Source organism: Ovis canadensis, chromosome 25, assembly GCF_042477335.2.
Source record: "Ovis canadensis isolate MfBH-ARS-UI-01 breed Bighorn chromosome 25, ARS-UI_OviCan_v2, whole genome shotgun sequence".
Taxonomy (NCBI): domain Eukaryota; kingdom Metazoa; phylum Chordata; class Mammalia; order Artiodactyla; family Bovidae; genus Ovis; species Ovis canadensis.
The window spans coordinates 61092723-61118753 of record NC_091269.1 but is presented as its reverse complement, the minus strand read 5'-3'; the positions used below and the strand labels follow the sequence as shown (position 1 = coordinate 61118753).

General features: G+C 55.7%; 1 protein-coding gene across 1 annotated transcript; it reads left to right on the top strand.

The window, feature by feature from the left end:
- The first annotated feature begins 1326 nt into the window (after positions 1 to 1326).
- OGDHL (oxoglutarate dehydrogenase L) lies at positions 1327 to 24583 on the top strand. Its single transcript, XM_069571543.1, has 22 exons — positions 1327 to 1530; positions 3336 to 3503; positions 7077 to 7179; positions 7604 to 7719; positions 7943 to 8097; positions 8786 to 8932; positions 10636 to 10726; positions 13084 to 13263; positions 13415 to 13543; positions 14415 to 14594; positions 14868 to 15020; positions 15546 to 15648; positions 15783 to 15911; positions 16933 to 17083; positions 18595 to 18722; positions 19608 to 19786; positions 21167 to 21238; positions 21357 to 21482; positions 21590 to 21662; positions 22892 to 23055; positions 23239 to 23393; positions 23866 to 24583. Exons 1-22 carry the CDS (start codon positions 1327 to 1329, stop codon positions 23987 to 23989), a joined length of 3030 nt encoding a protein of 1009 aa, XP_069427644.1. The 3' UTR covers positions 23990 to 24583.
- Positions 24584 to 26031: the final 1448 nt, after the last annotated feature.

The following is a 26031-nucleotide window of genomic DNA, read 5'->3' as shown; positions in this document are numbered from 1 at the left end:
AGTCTTCTGATGTTCCAGGCCAGTAGCGCCTAGGCCCTATGGCCGTCTGGGCAGGGGCAGCAACCCTGTATTTGCCCAGGTCTCAGGGGCTATTAGAGATTGAAAGGGGGTTGGCACCCTGACCCTCTGACCGCAGATCTCAGACCTTGGGGCCCCAGCCCACACCTGGAGGGTGCCACTCCAGGGAGAGCCAGCCCCTGGCAACCCTCACTAAAGCCTAGTGTCACTGGGCTGGTGGGGCTGGACAGGCCGCTGAGTGTGTGGAAAGGAACCTTCTGGCACTTGGGACTCAGGTTCCAGCTTAACCCATCTCCTTCCTCCCTGCAGTGCAAGGCAGTTTTGCTTTTTAATTTTCCTTTGGACTTGCTGCTGGTTGCCCCGAGGAGCCCACTGTCCCTCACTCAAGGAGACCACCCTCCCCTTCCCTCTGTCTCCTGTAAGTTTGGAGGGAAAAGGGGAGGAGATGCGCCAGGAGGGCTGTGCCCTGCCTTGGAACATGACTCCTTGTAAAATAGAAGGTCCAGCCAGCTGTTCTGGAGACTTGGTTGAACTGGTGGGGAGGGGAGTGCCCTGTGGGCTGGGCACACCTGGCCCCAGGGCCATTGACTTCCGGCCAAGCCTAGGCAGGGAGGTACACTTTCTGGGATTGAGTTATGCAAGGGGAAGCCAGCCCTCTTGCCTGCATGGCCCCTGGTGGGGTGGCTCTGGTGCTGCACCCCACTCACAGGCTGGGGTTCTCTGCTCCGAAGGGCATCAGCAAGTACTCAGAGGGAGCTGCTCTGTGTTCGGGCAGTGCTGGGGAAGAGAAGGGAGCTCTGCTTACAATTGTTTTGGGGGTATTATGAAGGAACAGAGGTTCTAAGAGAAGGCTCTTCTCTTAGAATCCCTGTCTTCTGTCGGCAGGGAAGGAAGGCCCCCACCCCATATAGACATAGACTCCTGAAAGCCCATTGTTCATGCGTTTTTCCTGGGGAAGAGCAGGTGGCTTAGTGGGGTCAAGGAAAGTCGCTTGTCACTTTTGGTCACAATGACCAGAGATCCAGCAGTGCCATGGGCCTTGAGATAGTACAGCTCGGCCAGACCCCTTTCTTCTGGCGTTTTCCTGACCAGGCATGGTGCACCAGTCCTTGAAGGACTTCCCTGCCTGAGTTCCAGGGTGGCTAGGGGGCCTGGCCAACTGTCTGTCTCTCTGTCTTGTGCTGTCTAGCCCAGGGTCACCTGCCCAGTAGGCCCGCTAAAGGCCATGTGAACAGACAAGTGGCTGCCGGAGCCTCCTTCCATCCTGGTCCTGTGGTTTATGCTTCTCTTTTATTGCCTGTGTCCAGGATGAATCAGCTGAGGCTGCTGCCATCCCGGCTTGGGACACAGGCCTCAAGGCTCCTGGCCCCACATGGAGCCCAGACGTTCAGCTGGTGCAGCAGGTCGTCTGGGCCACCAGCTTCCTTTGCAAGCAGCGGAGTTGGAGGTGGTTCCAGTTATATGGAGGAGATGTACTTCGCCTGGTTGGAAAACCCCCAGAGTGTCCACAAGGTTGGCACCCCTCTATGTGCGAGAGAAGGTCCTGAGGCTGGGCTGTGGAGGGGCAGTGGGGAGAAGCAGCTTGCCTGCTGAGTGACCCTGGGTAGTTTCTTTGCCTCTCAGGTCCACCATTGTCTTTGTTTGTGAAAGAGCTGGTCCTCATATTAGGTGAGGAAAGGTCATTGCTCTGCTGTTGCTGAACTAGCCAGTGGCTGGTAGTCTGGCTTGAGATGCCCAGATGATGCCCTGCTCAGACACACTTCTCCTCTGTCATGCTGCACTGTGCCAGGTGGCCCCTTGTCTTGTGGTTAGGAGCACGAATGGTTTATATATATATATATATATGGAGAGAGAGAGAGAGAGGGAGAGAGAGGGAGAGAGAGTGGGTGAAATAAATACACACTGATGGTAGAAAATAATAATAACGAAAATGAAAAAGTAAAATCCGTTGCCAGGGCAAAAGTAAAAAGTGAAGCTGCTCTCTCTCCATTCACAGTCCTCAGAGGAAAGGAATACGTTCACATGATTCAAAACGAAAAATATCAAGTCCTACAGTGAAAAGCCTTCCTCCCATTCCATCTGCTCAACTCCTACCTGTCTGGTCCCCAGTCTATTCTTAATTTCTTCTGTATCTATTCAGACTTTCTTTAGATAAACTTATTGCAAACATAGTTCTGGATTTCCCCCACCTTTACACCAACAAATGGCATGTAATGTCCACCGTTTTGCCGCAGGCTTTTTTTCATTCAGCGTGCATCTCTAAGATTTTCAGTGTCAGCACCTTAAGAGCCCCGTTTCTCCCCCCAGCTGTGCACTATTCCACTGTTTGGACGGACGTGCCACACCCACCCCCAAGGACGGGCCTCTGGCTCGATGCCCGTCTCTGGCTGGCGCGCCTGCTGCTGCACTGCATCGCCTTTGCGTTCATCACCTCGAGTGTGTGCAGCTCACTATGGGATAAACTCCGCAAAGTGCAGCTGTTGGGCAGAGGGCATCTGTACACGCAGTTGTGACGGATGTTGCCCAGTTGCTTCCCGCAGGGAGCGTGCCGTTACCCTCCCACCGGTGCTGTTTGGGAGGATGCCAAGGCAAGCGCGTCCCCTGTGTGCTCTGCTGGGCCACGGAGGTGCCGATGCATTTGTCCGTCTGGTTTTGTTTCTGCTCAAAGAGTAGCAAACCATCCATCCTCTTCTGTTTTGTTCCTTTACAGCGTATCTTGGCAATATTCCACATCCATAACAATAGATGCATCTTTAAAAAAAATACTGCATGGTTTTCCAGAATCTATATTTACCATTTATTTAAATGGTTTCCTATTGGTCACCACTTAGATTGTTTTTATGCTGCCATTTTTGTAAACTGTCCTGTGGGGAACATCCTTATACCTGTAGGCACACCTGTCCAAGTACATCTGTAGAACAAATTGCTGGCAGTGGAATTTCTGGTTCAAAAGATACATACATTGAAAGTGTTGAGGACCTGCCTGCCACATTGCCCTCTACAAAGGCTGCCTCTAATCCCAGTGTGTGAGGGCATGTTTCCCCCAGGGATGGAAGTCTCCTTCATACCTGAAGCCCCTTGATCACAACTTATAACTCCCTAGCCAACCCTCTACCAAGCTGGGTCCTGGAGAGATCTGACTCTGGATGGGGGCCTGGGCTGGTTGAGAGGGATCCCTGGACAGGGTCTTAGGAAGGAAGGTCCTGAGAGCTATAGTGATGAAGGAAGACCAGTGTCCCCTGGGGTCCCAGTCTGGGCCACACCCAACGACTCTCAGTCCCTAACTCGGCTGTTTTCTTGTTTCTGCCCCCGTCCAGTCCTGGGACAGCTTCTTCCGGAAAGCCAGTGAGGAAGCCTCTTACAGCCTGGCTCAGCCCCAGGGTTCTGTCATCTCTGAAAGCAGGCCGGCAGCATCCAGCCGGACCGAGACCAGTAAACTGGTGGAAGACCACCTAGCTGTACAGTCCCTGATCCGGGCCTACCAGGTGAGCGACTGGAGGGCGCAGGCTCCTGGGTGTGGCAGGCGCTAATGACAAGGAGACTGGCTCAGCTCCAGGCCACCTCAGAGCCCTTCTCAGAGCCCTCTGTGGGGGGCTCTGACCCCCCCCTCCTGCTCTTTGCCACACTACCATCCACGTCACTTGCCATCACCCTTCATTTTTTGTGCGGACTGGTTTGTTTGTGGTCATTCTCATGGAGTGTTATCTCCCACACCACTATGCCCCAGTACCTGGAGGGGTACTTAGTGGGTGATCGGTTTCAGTGAGTGTTGAATGAAAGGTGAATACGTTGATCCTTGTTGATGTCCGTTTTCTCCTCTTGACTGGGCATTCCAAGAGGACAGGGCTGATGTCCAGCAGGTGCTTAGCCAGTGTTTGTGGGACTAATGAGTGAATGAGTAGTTCATGAAGCAGCCCTCCGCCCATCACTTGCTCTGTCCTGGAGACTTAGGCTCCCCGTGGCTGGGTTCCCAGGCTCAGCCCCCGCTATGTCAGAGTCCTGATGATGTTCCCTATTCTCGGTCTTGATTCAACAGTACTAATTGGAGGGCTGTTCTGGGTGTTCACGCCATAAAAATGCAATCATTTAGGATCTCTCTGGGAATCGGTGGCAGAAGGCATTTCATAAGAGAAACTTGTCCTGAAGACACGCAGAAGGGAGGGTGAGGGCATCCTGGCAGCGACTGAGTGGGAGGTTGCCGCACAAGCTGCTGCAGGGCTCCGGGGGGAGAGGGAGGCCTTAGCACATGGAAAGGGCGCCTTGCCTCTGAATGAGGCTCTCTGCGTGGGTTGGCAGCTGCCCACCCAGGGTGTGCCAGCTGTGCTGGGGTGGAAGAGGACGGTGCACAGGATCGGGCTCCCCTATTGGTCTCAGGACCCATGGATCACGGGCCACTTGGGAGCAAACAGCATTGGTGGTAATGACGCTTGTCTTGGCTGGCTAATAGGCAGGAAGCGATCTAACTGTTGACTTTGAAAAAGAAGAACAAGGAACATAAACCTTTATATGAAATATAAGGTATCATTCAGAGTGCGGCCCGAGGGCCTGATCTTCCAAGCAGAGTCTCAGTTCTGCAGTGGGCCTTTGGTCTTTCGTTGTCGGAGATCACAGCACCAGGGTCCTTCCAGCAGGTCGGTCTCTGGATTCAGGAAGGTTACTTTGTGCTGGCTTGATAAAAATCTGCCTGATGCTGAGTACTTACGGGTGGGCTGCGGCGCCTCACAGGCCAACTCGGGCTGAGCTCTGGTCTGACTTGCCTGCATACACTACTGAAGAAAAACCCCAAGCTGCTGCTTATTTGCAAACATTTAGAATGTAGAAGAATCATGTCTCAAACCCTCAAGCCCATCATTACAGTGCCGCTCTTGATTCATCTTACCCACCTCCGGCTCCACCCACAGGCCACTGATTATTTTGAAGCAAATCCCAGATGTCGTTTCATTTCATTCATTGAATGTTTCAGGATGTATTTCCAGAGATAAAGCCTCCTTTAAAATTTTACAAATATACATAATAGCATTATCACTGCTAAAAATAGTAATAATCTTTAATGTCATCAAATACCCAATTGGTATTCATTTGTGCCTGTTTGTCTCTAGGATTTCTTTTTTCTGCTTATTTGAATCGAGATTCAAACAAAGCCACAGGTTGTGATGTTGACGCGGCTCTTCAGCTCTTGTTCTCTTCTCTGCAGGCTCTTCTCCATTTCTTTCTGAATTCCTTGTTTGTCCCATAGAGTTTTCTTGAGTCTGGATATTGCTGATTGCATCCGCGTGGTATCACGTTATCTGACCCTTTGTCCCATGTGATTTCTGTAAAGTGGTGGTTATATCTAGGTGCTTGACCCAACATAGATTTGATTTCTTTGTTGCAAAATCAGCTTCCTGGTGGTGATGGCACTTCATCAGTTAGTAGCTAAGGATAATTATTTCCTGGACGCATTAAGTCATTAGGAGCAGTAAAAGTGGTGACAGTCTAATTCTGTCTTTGTTTGGTACCTGAAATAATTCCGTGGGGAGAAACTTTCCTTTGTTAGCGCGTTTAGCCTCAGGTACAAATTGTATAGGGAAGGTAGGGTCAGTGCTAGATTTTTTTTTCTTTTTATTGATGGATTTTCAAAATTATGATTTGGTTCCCTAGCATCTTCCAAATATGGCAAATAAGGGCTTTTCTTCTTTTTCTTAGTATGATATGAATGCTTGGATTTAAACACATTTGATGAATTTCAGTCTGCTACAGATATTCTCCTTATTGTTGCTCAAAATGTGTCCTTATTCCCAGCCTCAGTGGTGTTTGGTAGGAGAAGATGATTTGAGCTCATCTTGTACGTTTCTAAAAAGCCAGCTCTCCAGAGAGTGAGGGAATATTTGCTGTTACTGGTTTGGACGTGACTTTTGGGTTCTTTTGATGGTTAGAGACAGGAAATATGTAGTTTTTTAAAGATACCATACTTTATAGTTTGTACTGATGCTTCTATACATGTCAAATATAGGAATTAGGGTTGTCTTTGACCTTGTCAATCTTATATCACCATCTCCTTTTAAAAATATCAAAAATAGAGGTTCTCACAGACGCAATACAATGACATATTTGATTTTTCTCATAATCCATACATGACAAGCTAAGGATACAATTCTAGTACTACCACTGCTGGATGGAAATATAAATGAATTTATGATCTTTTTATTTCTGCAGTCCTGTTTGCCTTTGGGGAGCATTCTGCTAGTCAATTGGAATAGTTCCTCTCTATATAGTTATGCCACAAAATGGATGCATTAATTCATTTATCTTACTTTCAATTTTTAAAACTTAATTTTTAAAAATTTATTTATTTTTAAATTGAAGGATGATTACTTTACAGAATTCTTAATTTTGTTTTATAGTGATATAAAATATTTATAAGATTCCAAAGGCAAGATATAGTCTTAAAAGTCTAGCTTCTAGCCCTGCCACTCTGCCCTATTTTGTCCTTTCCCTGTAGTAATAATTTTTCTTATTTTTTGGTTTTATTATTTTACTACATGTTGTTCTAATGCTCACATTTATTTGTAGACATTCAAATAGATACAAGTATATGCAAGTCATATATTTACTTTTGTCTTTCCTTTCTTAGATAACAGGTAGTTTATTGCAAACATTTTTATATAATTTGCTGTTTTGCTTAAGAATATTTTGTGGAGACAATCTCATTGTAGCAGTTAGGAATTTTCCTCATTCCTTTGAGCAACTCTGTGCCTGTGTGAGTTTCCCATATCCATTTGTCAGTGTCCTGCTGATGGACATTTGGGAAGTTTTTAGAATTTTGCAATTACTGATAGTACCATAGTAATTGTTTTTGTGTATGTGTTCCTTCCTGTTTCTGAAAGCTGCACGATGTACTTTTAAACCGAGTTGAGCTCCTACCACCTCAGTTGCTGTGCTGGGGCCTCACAGGCCTGCTAGGGCCTGGGTGCTGGGCATGTGGAAACTTGAAATTCTGAAGCCGGAAGTGAGGGGCCTGGAGTCTCAGTGTTGGTGGGGGTCTGCCCCACTCTGCCTTGGCCTTTTCTCCTCTCCAGATCCGGGGCCACCATGTCGCCCAGCTGGACCCCCTGGGCATTCTGGATGCAGACCTGGACTCCTTTGTGCCCTCAGACCTAATCACCACCATTGATAAACTGGGTGAGCATCGAGACCCTCCTGTTGCCCTGGCAACGTGAGCCAGCCGATGCCTGTGCCTAGTGACAGGCACCGAGCCTGCGGTGCCCTAGGTCTCGGGTCTCAGCCATCAGTCTGAGAGGCTTTCTTCTGACCCTTGCCCATCTATGCGTCGGGTCCCTGCGAGGGAGGGCTCTCCATCCTCCCCAGCTGGTGCACCCACTCAGCAAGTTTGAGACACCTGTCCAGGCCCTTCCTTCTGATGGCCAGCTCGGTTCTGACTCTCACGCCCTGTGCCCTGCTGACAGAGGGCCCTTGACCTTTAGGCTGGACCTGGTGGGAGGGTGCTGGGGGCACTGGAAGGAGGCCTAAGGGTGCAGCTAGGCTCACCTCCGTCACCTCCCTCTCTCCTGCCTGCCGCCCGGACTCTGCCCCATGGGCCTCCCAGCCTTCTACGACCTGCGGGAGGCTGACCTGGATAAGGAGTTTCAGCTGCCCACAACCACTTTCATTGGAGGCTCCGAAAACACCCTTTCTCTACGGGAGATCATAAGGCGCCTGGAGGTGAGTGCGGGCAGGCGTGTCGGGCACGCGTGATGAAGCTCGCGCACGCTGGAGCAGGGGAGGGCACTGCCTTTCCTGCTCCAGGCCCTGAGGCAGCCCCTCTGCTTCCTGGCTCCTCGCGGAGTGCCCCTGTCCCCGCAGAGCACGTGCTGCCAGCTCGCGGAGTGCCCCTGTCCCCACAGAGCACGTGCTGCCAGCTTGTGGAGTGCCCCTGTCCCCGCAGGGCACCTATTGCCAGCACATTGGTCTGGAGTTCATGTTCATCAACGACGTGGAGCAGTGCCAGTGGATCCGGCAGAAGTTCGAGACCCCGGGCGTGATGCAGTTCTCCAGCGAGGAGAAGCGGACCCTGCTGGCCCGGCTAGTGCGCTCCATGAGGTCAGGCCCCCAGCACCTTCCTGGGAAGCCCCAGTGGCTGGGGGGCCTGCTCCAGGGCTGTCTGAGACATCCCGAGCCCTAGCTAATGAGGAGATACCTGGCAAGTGAAGGCAGGGCTGGGTGGGGCTCTAGGAAATGACACCGAACGAGGATGGAATGGACATAAGGATGTCCCTGCGTGGAGTGAGTGTAGCAGGGACTTCCTGCAGGTAGGGCAGAGCTGGGCTTCTGTGAAGCTGGGTCTGCCCAGGACCGTGGGGCCCTGGAGGAGCCCCTGGCCCAGCTGCTGGGAATAAAGTGGCTCGCTGAGCAGTGACATGTGGGCTGGAGTTTGAGCCGTGAGGAAGTCTTTGGAACATGATGAGAGAGCTCCAGGGCACGTGTGCTGGAGGGCAGCTAGCCGAGAACTGTGGAATGGCTCGTGTAACAGCTTGACTGGAAGGGGAAGAGAAGGTGGTTCCTGGGAATGGATGCAGCCAGAGGCCTCTGGTTAAGCTGGGAGGAGCCTCAGCCTCCCCCAGACCTATGCTCCTTGCTGGTAGGGCATCAAGGTGTCTGTGTTGGGCCCCGGACTGTGCAGAGAGACGTGACTTCATAGCTTCCCCATCCTGGCGCCCTACTCCAAGCCCCCAGGAAGAGCCCTCACGAGCCCCTGCCTCTCCACCCTTTTCTTCCCCTCCCCAAGCAGGTTTGAAGACTTCCTGGCCAGGAAGTGGTCTTCTGAGAAGCGGTTTGGCCTGGAGGGCTGTGAGGTCATGATTCCGGCCCTGAAGACCATCATCGACAAATCCAGCGAGATGGGGATTGAGAACGTCATCCTGGGGATGCCGCACAGGTGGGTCCTCCCTGCCTCAGCCTGTGCTTCTCCCCCAGGCCCGGCAAGCTGAGATGGGTGTGAGGCTTTGAAAGTCAGAGTAGGGGTGTTGTTGGGACCCGGGGGTAGAGGCAAAGGGGTCTGGAAAGGTCTGACTCCCTGGGCCCTGGCTTGCTCATCACAGAAAGAGCCGAGAGCGAGGCCAAAGCCTCTGGAACCAGGCTCTCTTGGGCTCAGCTTCTCTCTCACCATGCTGCCCCCATCCCCAGCAATACTGAGATGACAGAAGGGGCTATGTCATCCTACCTGAGGTTCCTGTGGAGTGGCACAGCCCAGAAAAGTGCGATGAGGGCAGAGCCTGGACACGTGGGCCTGGGTTGGCCTCGCCTGGTGGGAGGTCTCTGGAGGTCAGCTGAATGTCTCTTTCCCTGGCTTCTAGCTGACCACTCATTTCCCTGGGACCTTGGTAAAGACTTGGAAGGTTGGCCTGGCCACTGGGCAGTTACCTCTGAGCTGGAGCCTGTGGGATAATGAGGAATATAGCCAAGGCAGACAGGGGTCCTGATGAATGGGCAGGGACAGGACATGCTGTCTGTCTGAGGGGCAAAGCCCCGGTATTTCCCATGCCCATTTCCAGCCGCTCACAGCGGGGCCAGCCCCCTACTGCTTCAGCACTGGGGCATCAGGATGAAGTGTGAGGAGGGTCCCCACCCGTGGGCTGGCCTGCCAGGAGTCCAGGCTTTGTCTCACAGGCTCTGTGCCCTGGAGGGAGCAGAGAGGACCCCGTGGTTTCAGGACGGCATGGCTTCAGGAGAACTGTGGGGGGCAGGGCGAGAACGGTGCTGGGCCAGCAGGCAGCTCTGGGACTCTGATGGCGCGGCACGGGCTTCTGGCCTGAGGAGGCTTCTCGGGGCCAAGGACTGCCCTTGGCCAAGCCTCCGTAGTTGAGACGGGGCCTCTGAGGCTTGAGGGCTTTCCCCAAAGGGGCTGAGGGGTGTTCATCCGGTTCCTGTGTCCACACAGCCCTCCCTCCACAGAGCAAGAGAGAAGCCCGCCGGAAGAGGGCTGCCCTCCTGTCACGGGGCCCCGTGGGGCTGGAGGTCACGCCAGAGTATGTGCAGGCCTAGGGCTGGCGTCTGCTGCTGGGCTATGGGAAGCGAGTTCTGAGTCACGCCTCGCGCCTGGCTCAGGCTGGTGTCCACCCCTGCATGTATTGCCCCGTGATAGCGAGTTCAGGCTGGACTGGAGAACCCCTGGACCTAGCTGCTTCCCCACAGCCCCCCCCAGACCCCCTCCCCACCCACCAGACCTGAGCTCGTCTGGACAGGTCCTCTGGTGACTCCTTTAAGGGCAGAAACGTCACCTCTTCTGTATCTGCTCCAAGACGCTGCTAGGCTGGGCTGGGGAGCTGTGTGGGAGCGGTTGCGCTGCGTTAGCAGGTTGGGGTCAAGATTCTGGGTTGGGCTCAGCTTTTGGGTCAGGGAGGGAGGGAGTGGACACTTGGCCATGAGGCTGGGTGGCTCCCTGCTCGTGAAGGCCTCCTGAGTCTGAGGGGTGTGGGTGTCTGCTGGCCAGCTGAAGCTGCTCACATGCCTTGCAGATTGAGACAGGAGCAGAGGGCCGTTCCTGCTGGGTCCTTGGTGGGCAGGGAGCATGGTTATGCTGGGGTGTGTTGAGGGAGGTGCCCCCTGTGCCGGGTGAGAGCCCTGTCCCCTCTGGCCCAGGGGCAGGCTGAACGTGCTGGCCAACGTTATTCGCAAGGACCTGGAGCAGATCTTCTGCCAGTTTGATCCCAAGCTGGAGGCAGCAGACGAGGTGGGTGCCAAATGTGGGCACCAGAGCCCCCTGGAGAGCTGGGTATTGGGGGATGGACAGGCACGCAGACGAGTGGGAGAAAGGCCAGGGGTCAGTGTGAGGCTCCTGAGGTGCTTTGGAGCCAAGTGCTCTGATCTCAGATAACTAGGAGAATACTTGGATAATCTGGGCCAACCTGCTATCTCCAGCCAGGGAAACTGAGGCCCAGAGAGGTGCAGGGGAGTCCCTGAAGTTACTCAGTTCAGCCCATGTGGCTGTGTCTCTGTGCCCAGAGTCCTGCCTGCCTGCCCATAGGGACTCCTCACTCGCTTGTTTGCCCAGCACAGTGTTGGGAGGCCAGGACAGTTTCCTGTGCCCGCTGATGAGCAGAGGGCACAGCTTTCCACCCTCACCCACTTCCGGGTATATTTACGTGTCATGTAGGCCTCGTATCTCATGCTTTTGTGCGTGCTGGGCCCTCAGCCACGTTGCCGTCTTCCCTTCCTCTCTCTCTCCCACGTCCTGCCCATCACCCCGTTTGATGGCTCCCCCGTCTGTGCCTCCGTGCTCCCTTTGCCTGAAGAACCGTGTCTACTCTGGCCTTTTCCATTCTGTGTGTACATGTGATTGTGTGTCTGTCTGTTTTCCCATCCGGGCTGGTAGCAAGGTGAGGGCAGGGGCCTTTCCCCCGAAGCCTGAGCGCCCAGTCCTGGAGGATGGTTTGTTAAAATGAGCCACATTAAATGACTGCTCTAGAACCGTCCAGCACATTAGACCAGAGCAGGACTAGAATCCACATCTGCTGGCTCCCAACTCATAATCTTTCCGCCATCACGTTCATTTTGCTCAAGCACCTTCATTCTCTGAGTCTCACTTTCCTTTCCTGTAAAACGAGGATAAATATTCCTGGTCCCAGAATAGGTTGTGAGCAATTACAGGTGACATGAGTAAACTATAAAACCTGGCCAAAGACCTCTTTAAACAAATTTACTTTTTTCTTAATTGAAAAAGCAGTGTGAGCATCATTTGAAGAAAAGATTTCATAGTTAGAGTGAGTTTCCCTTCTGAGCCTGCTCTCCTGCTCCCGGGAGGCTCTGCTGTGGTCAGTTTTCATGTTAATCTGTGTACTTCCAGAAATGTTCCACGCAGTGCAAGCACATGTAGGCGTCCAGCACAGCTTTATTTGTAAGAGGCCAGGTGAGCAGCTTGAGATGCCACTGGGCACCTTGCTGGTTTCACTTGATGAGTCGTCACTATTTTAGAGCTGCATGCCAAGCTCCCTGGGCTTCTGATGCCCCTCCAGTTTCCACTGTCTCTTGCTGATGAGCATTAGGTGGTGGGATGAGTGTTCTTGCAGCCATGTGTGTGCATTTTTAAATAGTGTCTGAGAAATGCAGTGGCTGAAGCTGAGGAGGCAGGACTGAATTGCCCTCCAAACAGCTTGCAGACAGCAGCGAGTCTGCCTGCTGTGTGCCAGAGTCCCAGGCCACGCCCCCCTTCCCTTACTCCATCCCCCCTTTCCATCTTTGCCAATGTGACTGGTCCAGAAGTGACTGCATTTGAACATATTTCTCTGCTATGAATTTGAGTGTCTTCTCACGTTTTTAAGCCATGTATTAAACCATGGTTTTAAACCATGCCTTTTCCTATAAATTCCTTTTCCTGGCTTTTGCTTGTTTTTCCCTGGGGTCTTGGTGAAAAGAGCTTTATGTATTGAAGGAATTAGCCCTTTGCTTGCATTTGTGTGATAAGTATTTTCCCAGCTTGATTTTCTTGCCCCCTAATACTGTGCATGGATCTTCTTCCCCCTTGACAAGCATATTAGATTTTGGCTGTCTTATCCCTTGTGGCTTCTGAGGCTTGTATGTTGTTTAGAAAGACTCCTTGCTCTAAGATCATAAAGCGTGTCGTGTTTCCCCCGGTTCTGTGTTTTTGTCTGTTGTGTGCCCATTTTTGCTTACTTTGGTGTAAGGAATTTAGTAGGGGTCCTGCTCCAGTGTTTTCCCAGAGGCCTGGCCCATGGTCTTAACTCCAGTTAACGGCTGTCCTTCATTCCTGGGCCTTCACGTCGCTGGTTGGCCCCTTCTTAAGGGTGCCTTACCCGTCCCCAACTCTGCCATCATTCATGCGGAGAGTATGGTAGCTGATAATGTGCAGGGGTTCTGATGAGGGATCATGACCCAGGGAACCCGCCGGCCTTTCTTAGAGCAGCTGGAGGACAAGCAGGGCGTGTGCCAGGGTTGGGGGAGGAATGCAGGGGTGAGTCAGGGACAGCACGATTTTCCCAGGGAGCAGACTCCGGGGGATGTCCCAGCCCCGCTGTGGACTTGCATGTCTGGGATGGTGGGGACTTCATCACAGGCCACGTCAACCTTCAGGGTTCCGGAGATGTCAAATATCACCTCGGCATGTACCACGAGCGGATAAATCGAGTCACAAACAGGAACATCACTCTGTCGCTTGTGGCCAACCCCTCCCACCTGGAAGCGGTGGACCCCGTGGTGCAGGGCAAGACGAAGGCGGAGCAGTTCTACCGCGGGGACGCCCAGGGCAAGAAGGTGAGCTCTCCTGGGCCCTGAGGACCTGGGTTCTATGGGCTGGGCTCCCGAGGGGTGAGCTCCGAGGGGTAGACTCCAAGGTTCACGGTTGGGGCTGGACAGCACAGGCTGGAGCATGGGGGCCCCTCCTGACTGACCCCCTGTCCTGCAGGTCATGTCCATCCTGGTCCACGGGGACGCTGCCTTTGCTGGCCAGGGCGTGGTCTATGAGACCTTCCACCTGAGCGATCTGCCCTCTTACACCACCAACGGTACCGTGCACGTTGTCGTCAACAACCAGGTGAGGGCCAGGGCTTCATGCTGGCCCTGTCAGCGCTATCTGTGCCTGGGTCCAGGCAGCACTCTGAGGAGCAGAGTGGGACAGTCCTGCTTCTAACCCCACTGCTCTGCCACTTAGCAGAGCGTGACTTCAGCGAGATGCCTGATCTCTCAGCCCTGGTTTCCTGGTCTGTGGAATTGGGAGGAGTATCCATCTGTGTGTCTGTCTCTGTGTATATCTATCTCTCTGTTCTTCTCTCCCCATCCCCAATGTATGTGTGCGCACACACACACACACATATACATATGATAAAGCTGTAGGGACAGAGGAAGATGGGTATAACCAGCGTCTACCCCAGAGGCTGCCCATATAAAATTAGATGCTGCCTTTAGCTCCATGCAACCCAGTCTTAGAACACAGCTCTCACAGCTTTTGCTTTTAAGGCAACTGTGGTTAATGACAGCTCGTCTTCTGAGCTTGTAAAGCCCTGGGTTAACGACTTTATTTACATAGTCATTTAAGTCATTTAATCTTCACAGTATAACCCTGTGAGGCAGGAATTTAATGAGCCCTTTTAATCAATGAGGAAACCAAGGCTTTGGGAATTTAAGTGCCTGGCCCAAGGTTGTAGAGTTAGTAATTGGTGAGACTGGGTTTTATCCCAACTTGGGCTCCCTACTCCCACTGTATAAAAATGATTGCGGAGAAAGAGCAGGTGTTGCTGCTGTCCCCGTGATTTCAAGGTCACCCACTGTTACCTGGCCATGTCCCCATCACCTCCCGGCCATGCCTGATGGACCTCAAGGCAAAGGCACCCCTTCCCCAGCCGCCAGGCCCCTGGCCTTCCAGGCGGCCGCAGCCGCCCAGCTCTCAGCGCCGGCTGCTTCTGCAGATCGGCTTCACCACGGACCCCCGGATGGCTCGCTCGTCCCCGTACCCCACCGACGTGGCGCGCGTGGTCAACGCACCCATCTTCCACGTGAACGCGGACGACCCAGAGGCTGTGATATACGTGTGCGGCGTGGCAGCCGAGTGGAGGAGCACCTTCAATAAAGACGTCGTGGTAGACCTGGTGCGTGTGGGGGCCCCGGCTGGGTGGGCTCGGCTGTCCCTGCTGCACCAAGCCCTCCGGGGCTGTAGCATCTCCAGCGGTCAGGGCTGGGCAGCAGGCTTAGTGCCACTGGGCGCAGTCTCTGCAAAGGCCTGGGGGGGGTCATTCAGTGACGGGTGATCGTGAGGGCTGGTGAGGTTTTGAAGGGTGTGGCCTGCCAGGTGTGCCCCAGTGGGGAGTGACTGTGTCAGGCACACGCCTGGGCACGGGGACCCGCCCTCTCTGCCCCTGCAGGTCTGCTACCGCCGGCGTGGCCACAACGAGATGGACGAGCCCATGTTCACGCAGCCTCTCATGTATAAGCAGATCCACAGACAGGCGCCTGTGCTGAAGAAGTACGCAGACAGGCTCATAGCTGAGGGCACAGTCACCCTGCAGGAATTTGAGGTGGGCCCCGTCAGCACCTTGCTGCAGCCGGCACTCCGAGGGGGCTGCTGATGTGACCAGCCCAGGGCTGGGTGCCGGCGACTTAAAGAAGTAGCTGCTATCGCCCTTGTCCCCAGCAGCCCCAGGCATCAAGGGGGACAGAGGACCAAAGACACCTACAGCCTGGCGGGATGTAGCCGGTGCGGCGGTGCCTGGAAGCCCACCCTCAGGCAGGAGTCCAGGAAGGCTTCCTGTGGGAGGTGGCCCTGAGCCGGGTTGTCCCCAGTGTCTTCTGTGGACATGCTGGCCCTCCCTCTTTCAGCTGCTCTGGGAGCAAAGACCATGAGTCTTTCCTGGGTTCCCACAAGTCCCTTGCCGAGTGCGATCCCGTGGACTGTTTCCAAGATCCCCTGAACTCTGGGACTTTAAACTCTGGCCATAACGTCCCTGTGGGTTAGGGGAAGACCGTTTCTCTAGAGCACGGTCACTCAGCCTGTGGCTGCCCAGGGCATCATTGCCTCAATCCAGGCCTTCACCCTTATTCAGGAAGAAATCGCCAAATATGATCGGATCTGTGAGGAGGCGTATGGCAGGTCCAAGGACAAGAAGATCCTGCATATAAAGCACTGGCTGGACTCTCCCTGGCCTGGTGAGTGAGCAGCGTGTGGCTGAGAGCCCCCTGGGGCTCTGGGAGAGGCAGGCCTCCAAGTCCTAGGGAGATGGGCTGGCCCAGGGAACTGAGGCCCCACCACCTCCCAGAACTCACAGTCTCTGCCCTCTCAGGCTTCTTCAACATGGATGGGGAGCCCAAGAGCATGACGTGCCCAGCCACAGGTGTTCCCGAGGACACGCTGACCCACATTGGTGAAGTGGCCAGCTCTGTGCCCCTGGAGGACTTTAAGATCCACGTGGGTGAGGTTGCTGTCTGGCATGGGCCACTGTCCCAGACATCAGGCCCCAAGGAAGGTGGTGCCAGGAGTCAGGGAGGCCCAGCCTCATCCCTGCTTGGCTGTGGGTAGACCAGCTGAGCTCTCCGTGCTTCCTTCATGCCTGTGAGGGATCTGTGATAATAGCTCTTCAGGTGAACAGATGTGGGTGCCATGCTCCCCAGGGAGTGCCGCTGACAGGTCTCCATGGACACCTTGGGTCTCCCCAGTGCCTTTGTTAGGGGTACCCCTGGATCAGACAGGAGGAAAGCGGGGGGGAAAAGGCTTCCCGTGGAAGGCGCAGTTGGGTCTAGAATGTTAGGGGGCAAGTGTGCCAAACTGGGCAGATGATAGAGGGGGACCCTGGTCTAGCAGGTGGCCACTGGTGTGCTTCCTGGCTGTAGCTGTTGTGGCCTCCACTCAGGCAGCCTGAAGAGCCCCGTGGTGGTAGTGGGGCCCCCGTGCACCCTCTGAGCAGCTGTGTGTGTTCCAAGAGGGTTTCACCACTCCTGGGGCAAGCCCAGGTGTCTTGGGGCTCCGGCTCTGTGCGCAGTCACAGCAGGTCTGTGTGGGTGTGGGGCCAACGGCAGGCCAGCCTGGGCCAGGTGCCTGGGCTCAGATGCAAGCACCTTCTGTATGAGGGTGAGTGAATGACTTTCCTCTTCTGAGCCTGTCTTCTCATCTGAAAGGCAGTGAAAGTCGGTACCTGCGTTTCACTGGAGAAATGTCCCCTGCTCAGCGTACGTGGCACGCGCACGTGGCCGATGCTCACCTCCTTCTTCCCGCAGGGACAGAGGCGGTGGGAACATACGCGCGGGCCAGCCTAGCACCTTGGCTGCCGTGGTGGGGCTGGAGGAGGGGTCCCCTGCGCCCTGCCGGGCCCCTGGCTGGGGGGAGGGGTCCGCAATGAGTATGCTCACACCAGGCGCAGGGCCCGGGGACCATAGCTGTCCCAGGCGAGGTGGCCAAGCTCCTGCACCCCTCAGGCTGGCCCTTCCCTCCCCCAGGCCTCTCTCGAATCCTGCGGGGCCGTGCAGACATGATCAGGAAGAGGACGGTGGACTGGGCACTGGCAGAGTACATGGCCTTCGGCTCACTGCTCAAGGAGGGCATCCACGTGCGGCTCAGCGGGCAGGACGTGGAGAGGGGCACGTTCAGGTGAGGCTGGGGGTGGAGGAGCCCGGGCCCGGTGGGCACGAGAGCTGGAGTTCAGCTGTACTGCGGGCCTCTCAGTTGGCCAGGGACTCTGGATGGTCATTTCAATGAGGGTTAAGAGGAAAGCTTCTTAGAACTGATTTTTTTTTTTTTCAATCCCTGGCTGAGTGTTATGGTCTGGAGGAAAAGCCGCAACCACTGACCACCGTGCAGGAAAGGCCCACTTGTGTTTTCCCGACACCCAGTGGCAGGACAGCTGCCTCCACACAGCTCCACTAACTTGTGGCCAATCAAGGACAGGTCCAGGGCCACTGGAAATTGGTACACATTGATCTATACATGCTCCTGAACATTAAATTCGCTGGTGTCCTAATCACTATTTCCTCATCAGCTCCCCAAACTTGAAGGCTGGATACGTTTCAGGAATGACAGGTTAATAACTTGGCAATGCGAGTGATTGTTAACTCCAGTGTCCACAGATTGATTTGCTCATTGTGTGTTTTGCTGAACTTCCTCAAAGGATTTTCCTTGTCGGACCAGGTGCTACAATGAGCTGCATCCGTGCCTCACTGAGGAGATGGATGTGGTATTTCTAGGCTCTACCCCTATGCTCCACTGTTCAAAACTAAGGAAGGAAAATCTCAGAGTCAGAAGGGATTAAAACAAACAGTTGATTGGCTGAGCCCTTCGAATAGATCTGAAACACCTATGATTCAGCAAATGGAGAATAGCTCAAAGAAATACTTATTCAGATAGCCAGGCCATCTGAAAGCTCCTGGGCCTCCTCTCCACCCCCATGGGGCCAGCATGCAGAGCTGACTGCTCTGTGTAAGCTCTTGGTTGGTTTCAAGTCTTGTGGTCATCAGTGGTCCTCAAGATCCTTTGTTTCCCTTTGAACTACTGCCACGCCGACTCCCCACCGCCATCTTTCTTGTTTGCAGTTTAGAGTTCACACTTCCTCTGTTGGGGACCCCGGATGTTTGGGATCTCCACTCAGTCTCTGCCATGTTAGTGAGTCCTGGAGATGTGGCTTCCAGAATTCAATAGGCTATCCCTCCCTTGCCCCAGTCCCTCATCGCTGCTGGCCCTGCTCCAGCCAGGGCTCAGGGCCACTCCACTGCACCTCCGTTGCACGTCAGTCCCGTGAGGCTTGGTGTTCAGCCAGGGGCCCCTCCTAATGTGCCGCAGTTCCTGTCTCCTGTGATCCTGGGCAAGGCAGGCGAGTGGTGAGGGAGCTAGCAGGGGGCCGGGGGACAGTGCCCCTGGAGTATGGCTTCCTAGGACCTCGGGTTCCACCCAGGGCCTGGGAGGTTGACATGGCTGGTCTCGTGGGACCCTCCTTATGTAGGAAGCTGAGACTCATGTCTGTGCTCCAACACCCTCAGGGCGTGTGTGAGGCGGGTGCCGCTGGGAGGGGAGGCTGCCTGGAGGAGGGGCCAGATGGCTCTGGCAGCCGCTGCCAGGTGTCTTGCCCAGCCCACCGCCTCCCACCCTTTCCTGGTCTGTCTCTCCAGCCACCGGCACCACGTTCTCCACGATCAGGACATCGACCGGAGGACGTGTGTCCCAATGAACCACCTGTGGCCTGACCAGGCCCCCTACACCGTGTGCAACAGCTCCCTCTCGGAGTACGGAGTCCTGGGTGGGTCAGAACTCTGCCTGCAGGCCAGAGAGGCTCTGGCCCCTCAGGGCATCTGGAGCTGGGAGGGGCCGAAGGAGCTGGGAGGCCCCCGGAGGGACCTGGGCCATGAGACAGCCCTGGGGGACAGTGGTTGGGCAGCCTCCACCTGAGGCCACATCAGAGATGTGCTCCTGTCCCATCTGGCCCTCAGAGGGCCAGTTGAGGGTCAGTCTTGCCTGGATGGGGACTCTGGATACCAGAGCCTGTCCCTGGGTGGCATCACTGGGCCCAGACCAAAACCCCATTGAACCCAGTAGGGGCCACTGCCACTGGCTGGCCCTGAGCCTCCTGGCCTGGCCGCCTCCACATCCCTCACCCGCCTCGTCTTCTGCGCCGCCGCGCCCAGAGGCCCTGTCCTTGAGCGAGGCTCTTCTGGGCTCTGGCTCCCCAGACTATACCCTCAGCTCTCCCTCGGCTCAACCTTTAGCTGGCCCGCCTCCTCTGAACCTGCCTCCTCCAAGGAGCAGTAACCCCCGATGCTGGCCACCCCTCCTGGGGAGCAGCCTCTGGGGCTGGTCCTGCACCCCTGCTCGTTTTGGGGGGACTCCTTGGCAGGTGGCCCCTGAGGCCCCTGCAGGGTATCTTTGGACTTGGCTCCTGGTCTAGCTAAGGGTGAAGCCAGCTGTACGTGAGGTCAGGGCTGAGGTTGGCATCTCTGGGCCTGTTGTCAGCTGCTGGAAAGGGAGATGCTGGCCTTTGGTCCCATGGAGTCCCCGGGTCTTCCGGCCTCCAGGGAAGGATGGGCAGGGCAGGGACGGTGGGTGAGGACAAGGCTGGGGCTGGCTGGGGCCCCAGCCCTGGGTGGCCGCGCGGGGCAGGCTCTACCTCTCAGTGTCTTCCGTGTAGGTTTCGAGCTGGGCTACGCCATGGCCAGCCCCAGCGCCTTGGTGCTCTGGGAGGCTCAGTTTGGCGACTTCCACAACACGGCCCAGTGCATCATCGACCAGTTCATCAGCACGGGCCAGGCCAAGTGGGTTCGACACAATGGCATCGTGCTGCTGCTGCCCCACGGCATGGAGGGCATGGTGAGAGCCGCCATAGGAGGGCTGTGGCTGGCCTGGAAGGGGGCAGCTGGACGCTTGGCCACTTGCATGGTCGAGGGGGTTGTGTGCCTTCCAGCCCCTTGGAACTGCACAGGACGCAGGTGGGGCCTGCGTGGGTCTGTGTTAGCACTACCGAAGACGATGACGCTACTGTTCTAGGTCAGAGACGGGACGGACATGTCTGAGTGCCTGCCGTGTGCCAGCTCTGTTTAAACCCTTCTCTGTGTATCAACTCCTCCAGTCCATACAACAGCCTAAAGAGGCAGGTCCTGTTCCCACTTTCCCGATAAGGAAGCGCAGACGCAGAGGGGTAGAATAGCCTGCCTAAGGTCACACGGCTAGCCACTGAGATTTGAACCTCTGTTGTTGGGGGCCACATGTCGGGGAGGAGGAGGACATGCAGGTCGTCAGGGGAGGGGAGGGAGGCGTGTCGTGAGGTCCCACCCTGCGGGCTGTGCGGCCTCCACCCTGCGGGCTGTGCGGCCTGACCAGGTGGGGCTCGGTCGCTGCCTGGCTGCACTGGATGTCCTGCTCAGCCTGGACCGGCCATGCATTCAGGGTTGATCAGCGCTGCTCGGAGCAGCTCTCGTGGTGCTGGGCACTTCCCATGCCACGCATTATCCTGTGGCACCCTCGCCAGAAGATCAGTTCTGTTCCCGTTTCACATGAGAAAAGAGAAGTCCTGTGACTGCCCAAGGCCCCCAAGTTGTAGAGGTAGCTGGCCTCTCACCTGGAGCCAGGCTGGATGAGGAGCTGAGCTGGCCTGGCTGGTGCCTGTGGCTGTGGGTCCGCGGGGCTTTGCCCCTAAGGGAGGGGCAGGCCCCCCCTGTCCCAGGGGGAGCCAGCTTGGAGGACAGTGGGGTGTCCTGCTGCTCTTATGGAGCAGAGCAGCCTTGTGGGTGAGGGGAGGAGGAGGACTCAGACCTGGGTTTGCAGTTGCCCCTTGCTGACTGAGTAACCTTGAGGTTGCTTCTTAATATCTTCGCCCTTCACCTTCATCTACATTACAGAGCTGCTTTCAAGACAGAGAATATTGTGTGTGAGGTCTGTAGAATGATGTCTGGCACACAGGAAGCACTCAGCAAATGGTCCCTGCTGCAAGGCAGAACATTCTAGAGACAGAGCATCTTAACTCGGCCTTTTCACTTCTGCCCTATGTGTTCACACGTTTTGGCTCTGGCTGGACCCTCCTTCCTGCTCTTGTCTCACATTCCTTGCTTTCTATGGTTCAGATTCTGGAGTTAGGGCATCTCCCCCAGAAGCGCTCTAGACCCTGCCCTGAGCCCCAGGTCCCCGTCTGATGTGACAGACCCCCAAGCCCCCTGAACTCTGGCCAGCCTGGCCCTCTGGCGTTTGTTCCAGGGCCCAGAGCACTCTTCAGCCAGGCCTGAGAGGTTCCTGCAGATGAGCAATGACGACTCAGACGCCTACCCTGTGAGTACTGCCCACTCCCCGCCCCTCCCCAGGACAGGGCCACACGCTGCTGCTCCTGGCAAGGCCAGGATAGGGGCACCACAGGCAGCCCGCCTCCCAGCTGCACCCGTCCCCCCAGGCCTTCACGCAGGACTTTGAGGTGAGACAGCTCTACGACTGCAACTGGATCGTGGTCAACTGCTCCACGCCGGCCAGCTTCTTCCACGTGCTGCGCCGGCAGATCCTGCTGCCCTTCCGCAAGCCGGTGAGCCGCCCGCGCGGGCCATCGCTGGGATAACGCGGGGGTCGAGGGCAGCGCGCCCTGGCCGAGTGGGGGCAGGCCGGCAGCCAGCCACCGTGTTTCCCTTCCAGCTGATCATCTTCACACCCAAATCTCTGCTGAGGCACCCAGAGGCCAAGTCCAGCTTTGACCAGATGGTGTCTGGTACGTGCCTGGGCGGGCTGGGGAGGTGGCTGAGGGCGGCCCGTGGGGCGACCTCTGGTTCCGTGGCTCTGTTGGCCCTGCAGCTTCTGACACGGTCCCTGCCAGCAGCTGGATTGGGAGGTTGGTGCGGCGGCCAGATGTCTGGGCCTGCCTGGGTCACTTGGGCTGAGCACCAGGGTCAGGAGCATGCACTGGCACCCCGCGGCTGCCCAGGAGGGCCGGCCTGTCTGCACCGGAAGAGCTCAGAGGCTGGAGGCCTGCTGCAGCTCCGCCTGGTTCATGGGAGGCCGAGTGCCAGTCATTCATCCACTGTTTTCAGTCCTGAGCCCAACAGGCATCACTGGCCCTGGGGACCTGGCACCCCCTCCAAGACCTCTCAGCCCTGGTGTTGGAACTGAGATGTGACCCAGTAGAGGATGAAGGGGGGCAAGGTTAGGGCCTTGAAGCTGGTCACAGCAGAGCTGTCTGGGAAAATGGTCCTGGGCTGTAGGGGAGGGGCAGGAGCTGGTCCGGGGACCTCAGTGGCGTGGGCAGGAGCTTGTTCTCACTTGCGCGTGTGTAGGCGTCTCCTCTGATGTGGCCAGTGGCTGAGCCAGCAGTCCAGAGCCCTGGCATTGGGCTGGACCGCCTGGGCTGAACACTCAGTGCTGGTGGGGCTTGGCAGCCTGTGAACCCTTTGCCTCAGGGTCCTCACCTGGGATGCAGTGACCCCACAATAGCTTCCTCTGGCACCTGGCATGAGATCAGGAAGGAAAAATGGGTGGGACTCAGCTGGGAGCTGGGCTCTGGGGCTGAGGGAGGAAGAGCTGTGCCAGGGTTTACTTTCCAGTTTGATGGTTGGGGGAATTGAGTGTGCCCGGGAGGTGGGCGTGACTGGCTGGAGAGCGGGTCTGGGACAGACAACAATTCCGTAGATGGGAGTGTGACATCACCTTCTCTGTCCCCTCCGGGGGCTCTCCCCGTCAGCCCCACCTCACTTTGAACTTGGTGTTCCCAGGGCTTTGCCCTTGGCTGCAGCTGCTGTCTCCACTCCTCTCCCTGGGACGTCTCAGGGTCCACTATCTCCTGTTCTGTTGTTTGGCTCAGGAGGTTCAGGTTGCAGATCTCAATCCGGGGCTTGGCTCGGTGGCCAGGGAGGGCCTGGAGGAGCCAGGAGTGTGGACTTGGTCCCCAGGCTGCTCTGGCCCCTCTGAGGGCCGACGCCCCTTCTGTGTCCTGTGGGTCCCCAGGAACCAGTTTCCAGCGGGTGATCCCTGAGGATGGGGCTGCGGCGCGGGCTCCTGAGCAGGTGCGGCGGCTCATCTTCTGCACGGGCAAGGTGTTCTACGACCTGGTGAAGGAGCGGAGCAGCCAGGGCCTGGACGAGCGCGTGGCCATCACACGCCTGGAGCAGGTGCGCCTGGGCCCCTCAGCTGCCCAGCCTGGTGGGCAGGGGTCAGTCGCCAGCCCCCTGGCTCTGGGCAGCGTGCCGGGGCTGGAGCCAGTGAGGAGGGTGGGGGCTGCTCTCCGGGGGGCCTGTCTGTGGGCGTGCCCCCTTCCCCTGGCTCTGCCCCTCATTCTTCCTGCCCTGCCCCAGATCTCTCCGTTTCCTTTTGACCTGATCAAGCGAGAGGCAGAGAAGTACCCAGGCGCGGAGCTGGTGTGGTGTCAGGAGGAGCACAAGAACATGGGCTACTACGACTACATCAGCCCGCGCTTCACCACCGTCCTGGGCCGGGCGCGGCACATATGGTACAAGGCCGGGGGCGGGGGCTGCCCGCCACCCACCCCTCGGGTCTGCCAGGGCCCCACCCCTCGGGTCTGCCAGGGCCCCACCTGGCCTGCCCTGCCCCATTTGCTGTGTGACCCGGCACCTGCCACTGCCCTTCTCTGGGCTGAATTGAAAACCGAGGAGTTGGGCGCCCTAGTCCCTGCTGGCTCTGGGACTGTCAGTGACAGGGCAGCTTCCCCATTAGGGACCCTCTTCAACATGGCCTTATGGAGAGCAGACCTCTGTGTTTGTTCTGAGGCCAGAACTGAACTAGAGAACCTCCTGCATGTCTCAGATCTCCTGCCTTTGATCTTAGGCCACTGACTTTGCCCCTTGGAGCCTCAGGCTCTTCATTCCTGCAGCTGGGTGACGAGAAGCAGAGACCCCATATGGTCCTAGGGTAGCCGCAAAGCCAGCCCTGCCCTTCCCATGAGCTTGTCTCTCCTCCTCCAGGTATGTTGGCCGAGACCCAGCAGCTGCACCAGCCACAGGGAACAGGAACACTCACCTGGTGTCTCTGAAGAAGTTTCTGGATACTGCCTTCAATCTCCAGGCCTTTGAGGGCAAAACATTTTAGAGCCTCTGGGGACATGGAGGATGTTAGGGGTTGGCTGGCTCTGCTGCCCAGGAGAGAGACTGTCAGGAGCCCCAACTTACCCATATGGTGATTGAGGCCCGAATGTAGGTACCACCAGCTTTGGTATTAAGCCATCTTTGGCCTTTGTGTTTATTTCAGAGTCTCTCAGGGCTGAGAAAGCCGGAGGTGTCTGATGGATGGGCTGTAGCTGCGGAGTGCTTCTGCAGCTGCCTGGCCTCCAGGGTTTTAGGTGGCTTCTCTGTCTGTGTCATTCACGTCTCTGCAGACAGCCAGCCAGCTGCCGAGGAGCCCATGTCTTTGGTCTCTCTCCAGCCCAGCAGACTTGGCTGTTGCTCACCCTGCCCTTGTTCATCTGCAGATTCAAGCCCTGTTCTCTGCTGTGCTCTTAGGAATAGAGGTTTTAGCAGTGACAGCCAGCTGAAGCAAAACCGTGCCAGGTGATATTTATGGGATCTGTTCTGTGGGGCGCATCATAATGAGGTGTGTCAGCTTCCATGTGAAATGCGGTCATATTTACCATGTACCGAAGTAGAAAACCAAATAACAGAGAAATTAAAAAGTGCTTGAGAGAGACTCCCTGTTGTCACTTCTTGTTGTAAAGTTGGGAGTAGGGGCAGATGGATTAGGGAGGGTAGAGGATGGGAAGAGAGACTAAAGGGGCAGACTTACCCCTCCTGTGGGCAGGTTTCCCTTTGGGCGTCAGGCAGTGTTTACAGATCTGTTGGCATCTCCACTCTTTAGCTTTTGCTGGTTTTGCATCCCTGCAAAGATGCCAAGGACAGCGCAGGAAGGATGTTTTGCTTTCTACAAATCATTTGCTCACTTATTCCCTTCTCAGAGCAGTTCTGTCTAGGTGCTGGGACTCAGTGAAACAAACACGTGTCCTGGAGCACAGCAGGAAAGATGTTATGAACAGTTCACAGGTGGCTCTCCGTGCCCATGGGTTCTGCACGGATCCAAGTATGGATCTCAAATACTTGGGGGATAAAATTCCAGAAAGTTCCTAAAAGCAAGATTGGAATCTGTCCCGCGCCAGCTACTATGTTACAGGGCATTTACACTGTATTTACAATGATTTCTTGGCACTCACACCTTGCTAGGTATTGTAAGTAATCTAGAGATGATTGAAAGTATACGGGAGGATGTGTGTAAGTTACATGCAAATCCTACACCATTTCATCTGAAGGACTTGAGCATGTGTGAGGTTTGGTACCTTCAGGGAGGTCCTGGAACCAACCCCCCAAGCATACTGATGGACCACTGTAATTCCCTGAGCTGTGGGTTATGTTGGAGGTAAGTGCAGAGGATTGTGGGAGTCAGGGAAGGGTCCCCGGAGGAGATGGTGTTTAAAGGAAATGTCCTACGGGAAAGCTGGAAGAGACGAGCCTCTTCTGGAGCAGACCCAGAAACACTGATCATGGGGTTGGGGTGGGGAAACCTGAAGAGAAAGAGCAGTCTGAAGTTGGAGGACAGAGTGTTAAAATCCCATCTGCTCGAGTACAGCTTCTTGGAGTACGGACTGGATCACACGCAGGGGCATTCTAAGTGGCACAAAATAAAAACGACTAGAGCTGCCGTTGGTAGTACGTGTGTCCTGGGCCCTCTGCCAGGGTTCTACAGATTTACTAATATTCTTCAACCTTTACCATGGCTTTGCCTGCTGGGAATGTGCCCATTTTACGGATGAGGAACATTCATGAGCCTTGAAGGTCATTCGCCAAGGCTACTTGGCCTCTGTCTGTAAGGATACACTACTTCCCTTGGAAAATAGCCTCTTATTCCTGGCCCTGTGGGGATCTAGTGGTCTGGGGTCTTTCCCTGCAGTTGGGCTGTGGCAGTGGGTGGGATGTATCCTCTGAGGCCCCTGGCCTGGGACAGGAGCCCTCATGCTCTGGAGCTGCCTGGTACAAACTGCCCCTCCTCACTCTCAGTATAGGGAGGCTGCACACAGGCTGGTGGGGACCAGTGGCTGAGATTGCTAAACTGAAGAAAACCAAATACATGAAATGAGGCTCCAGACT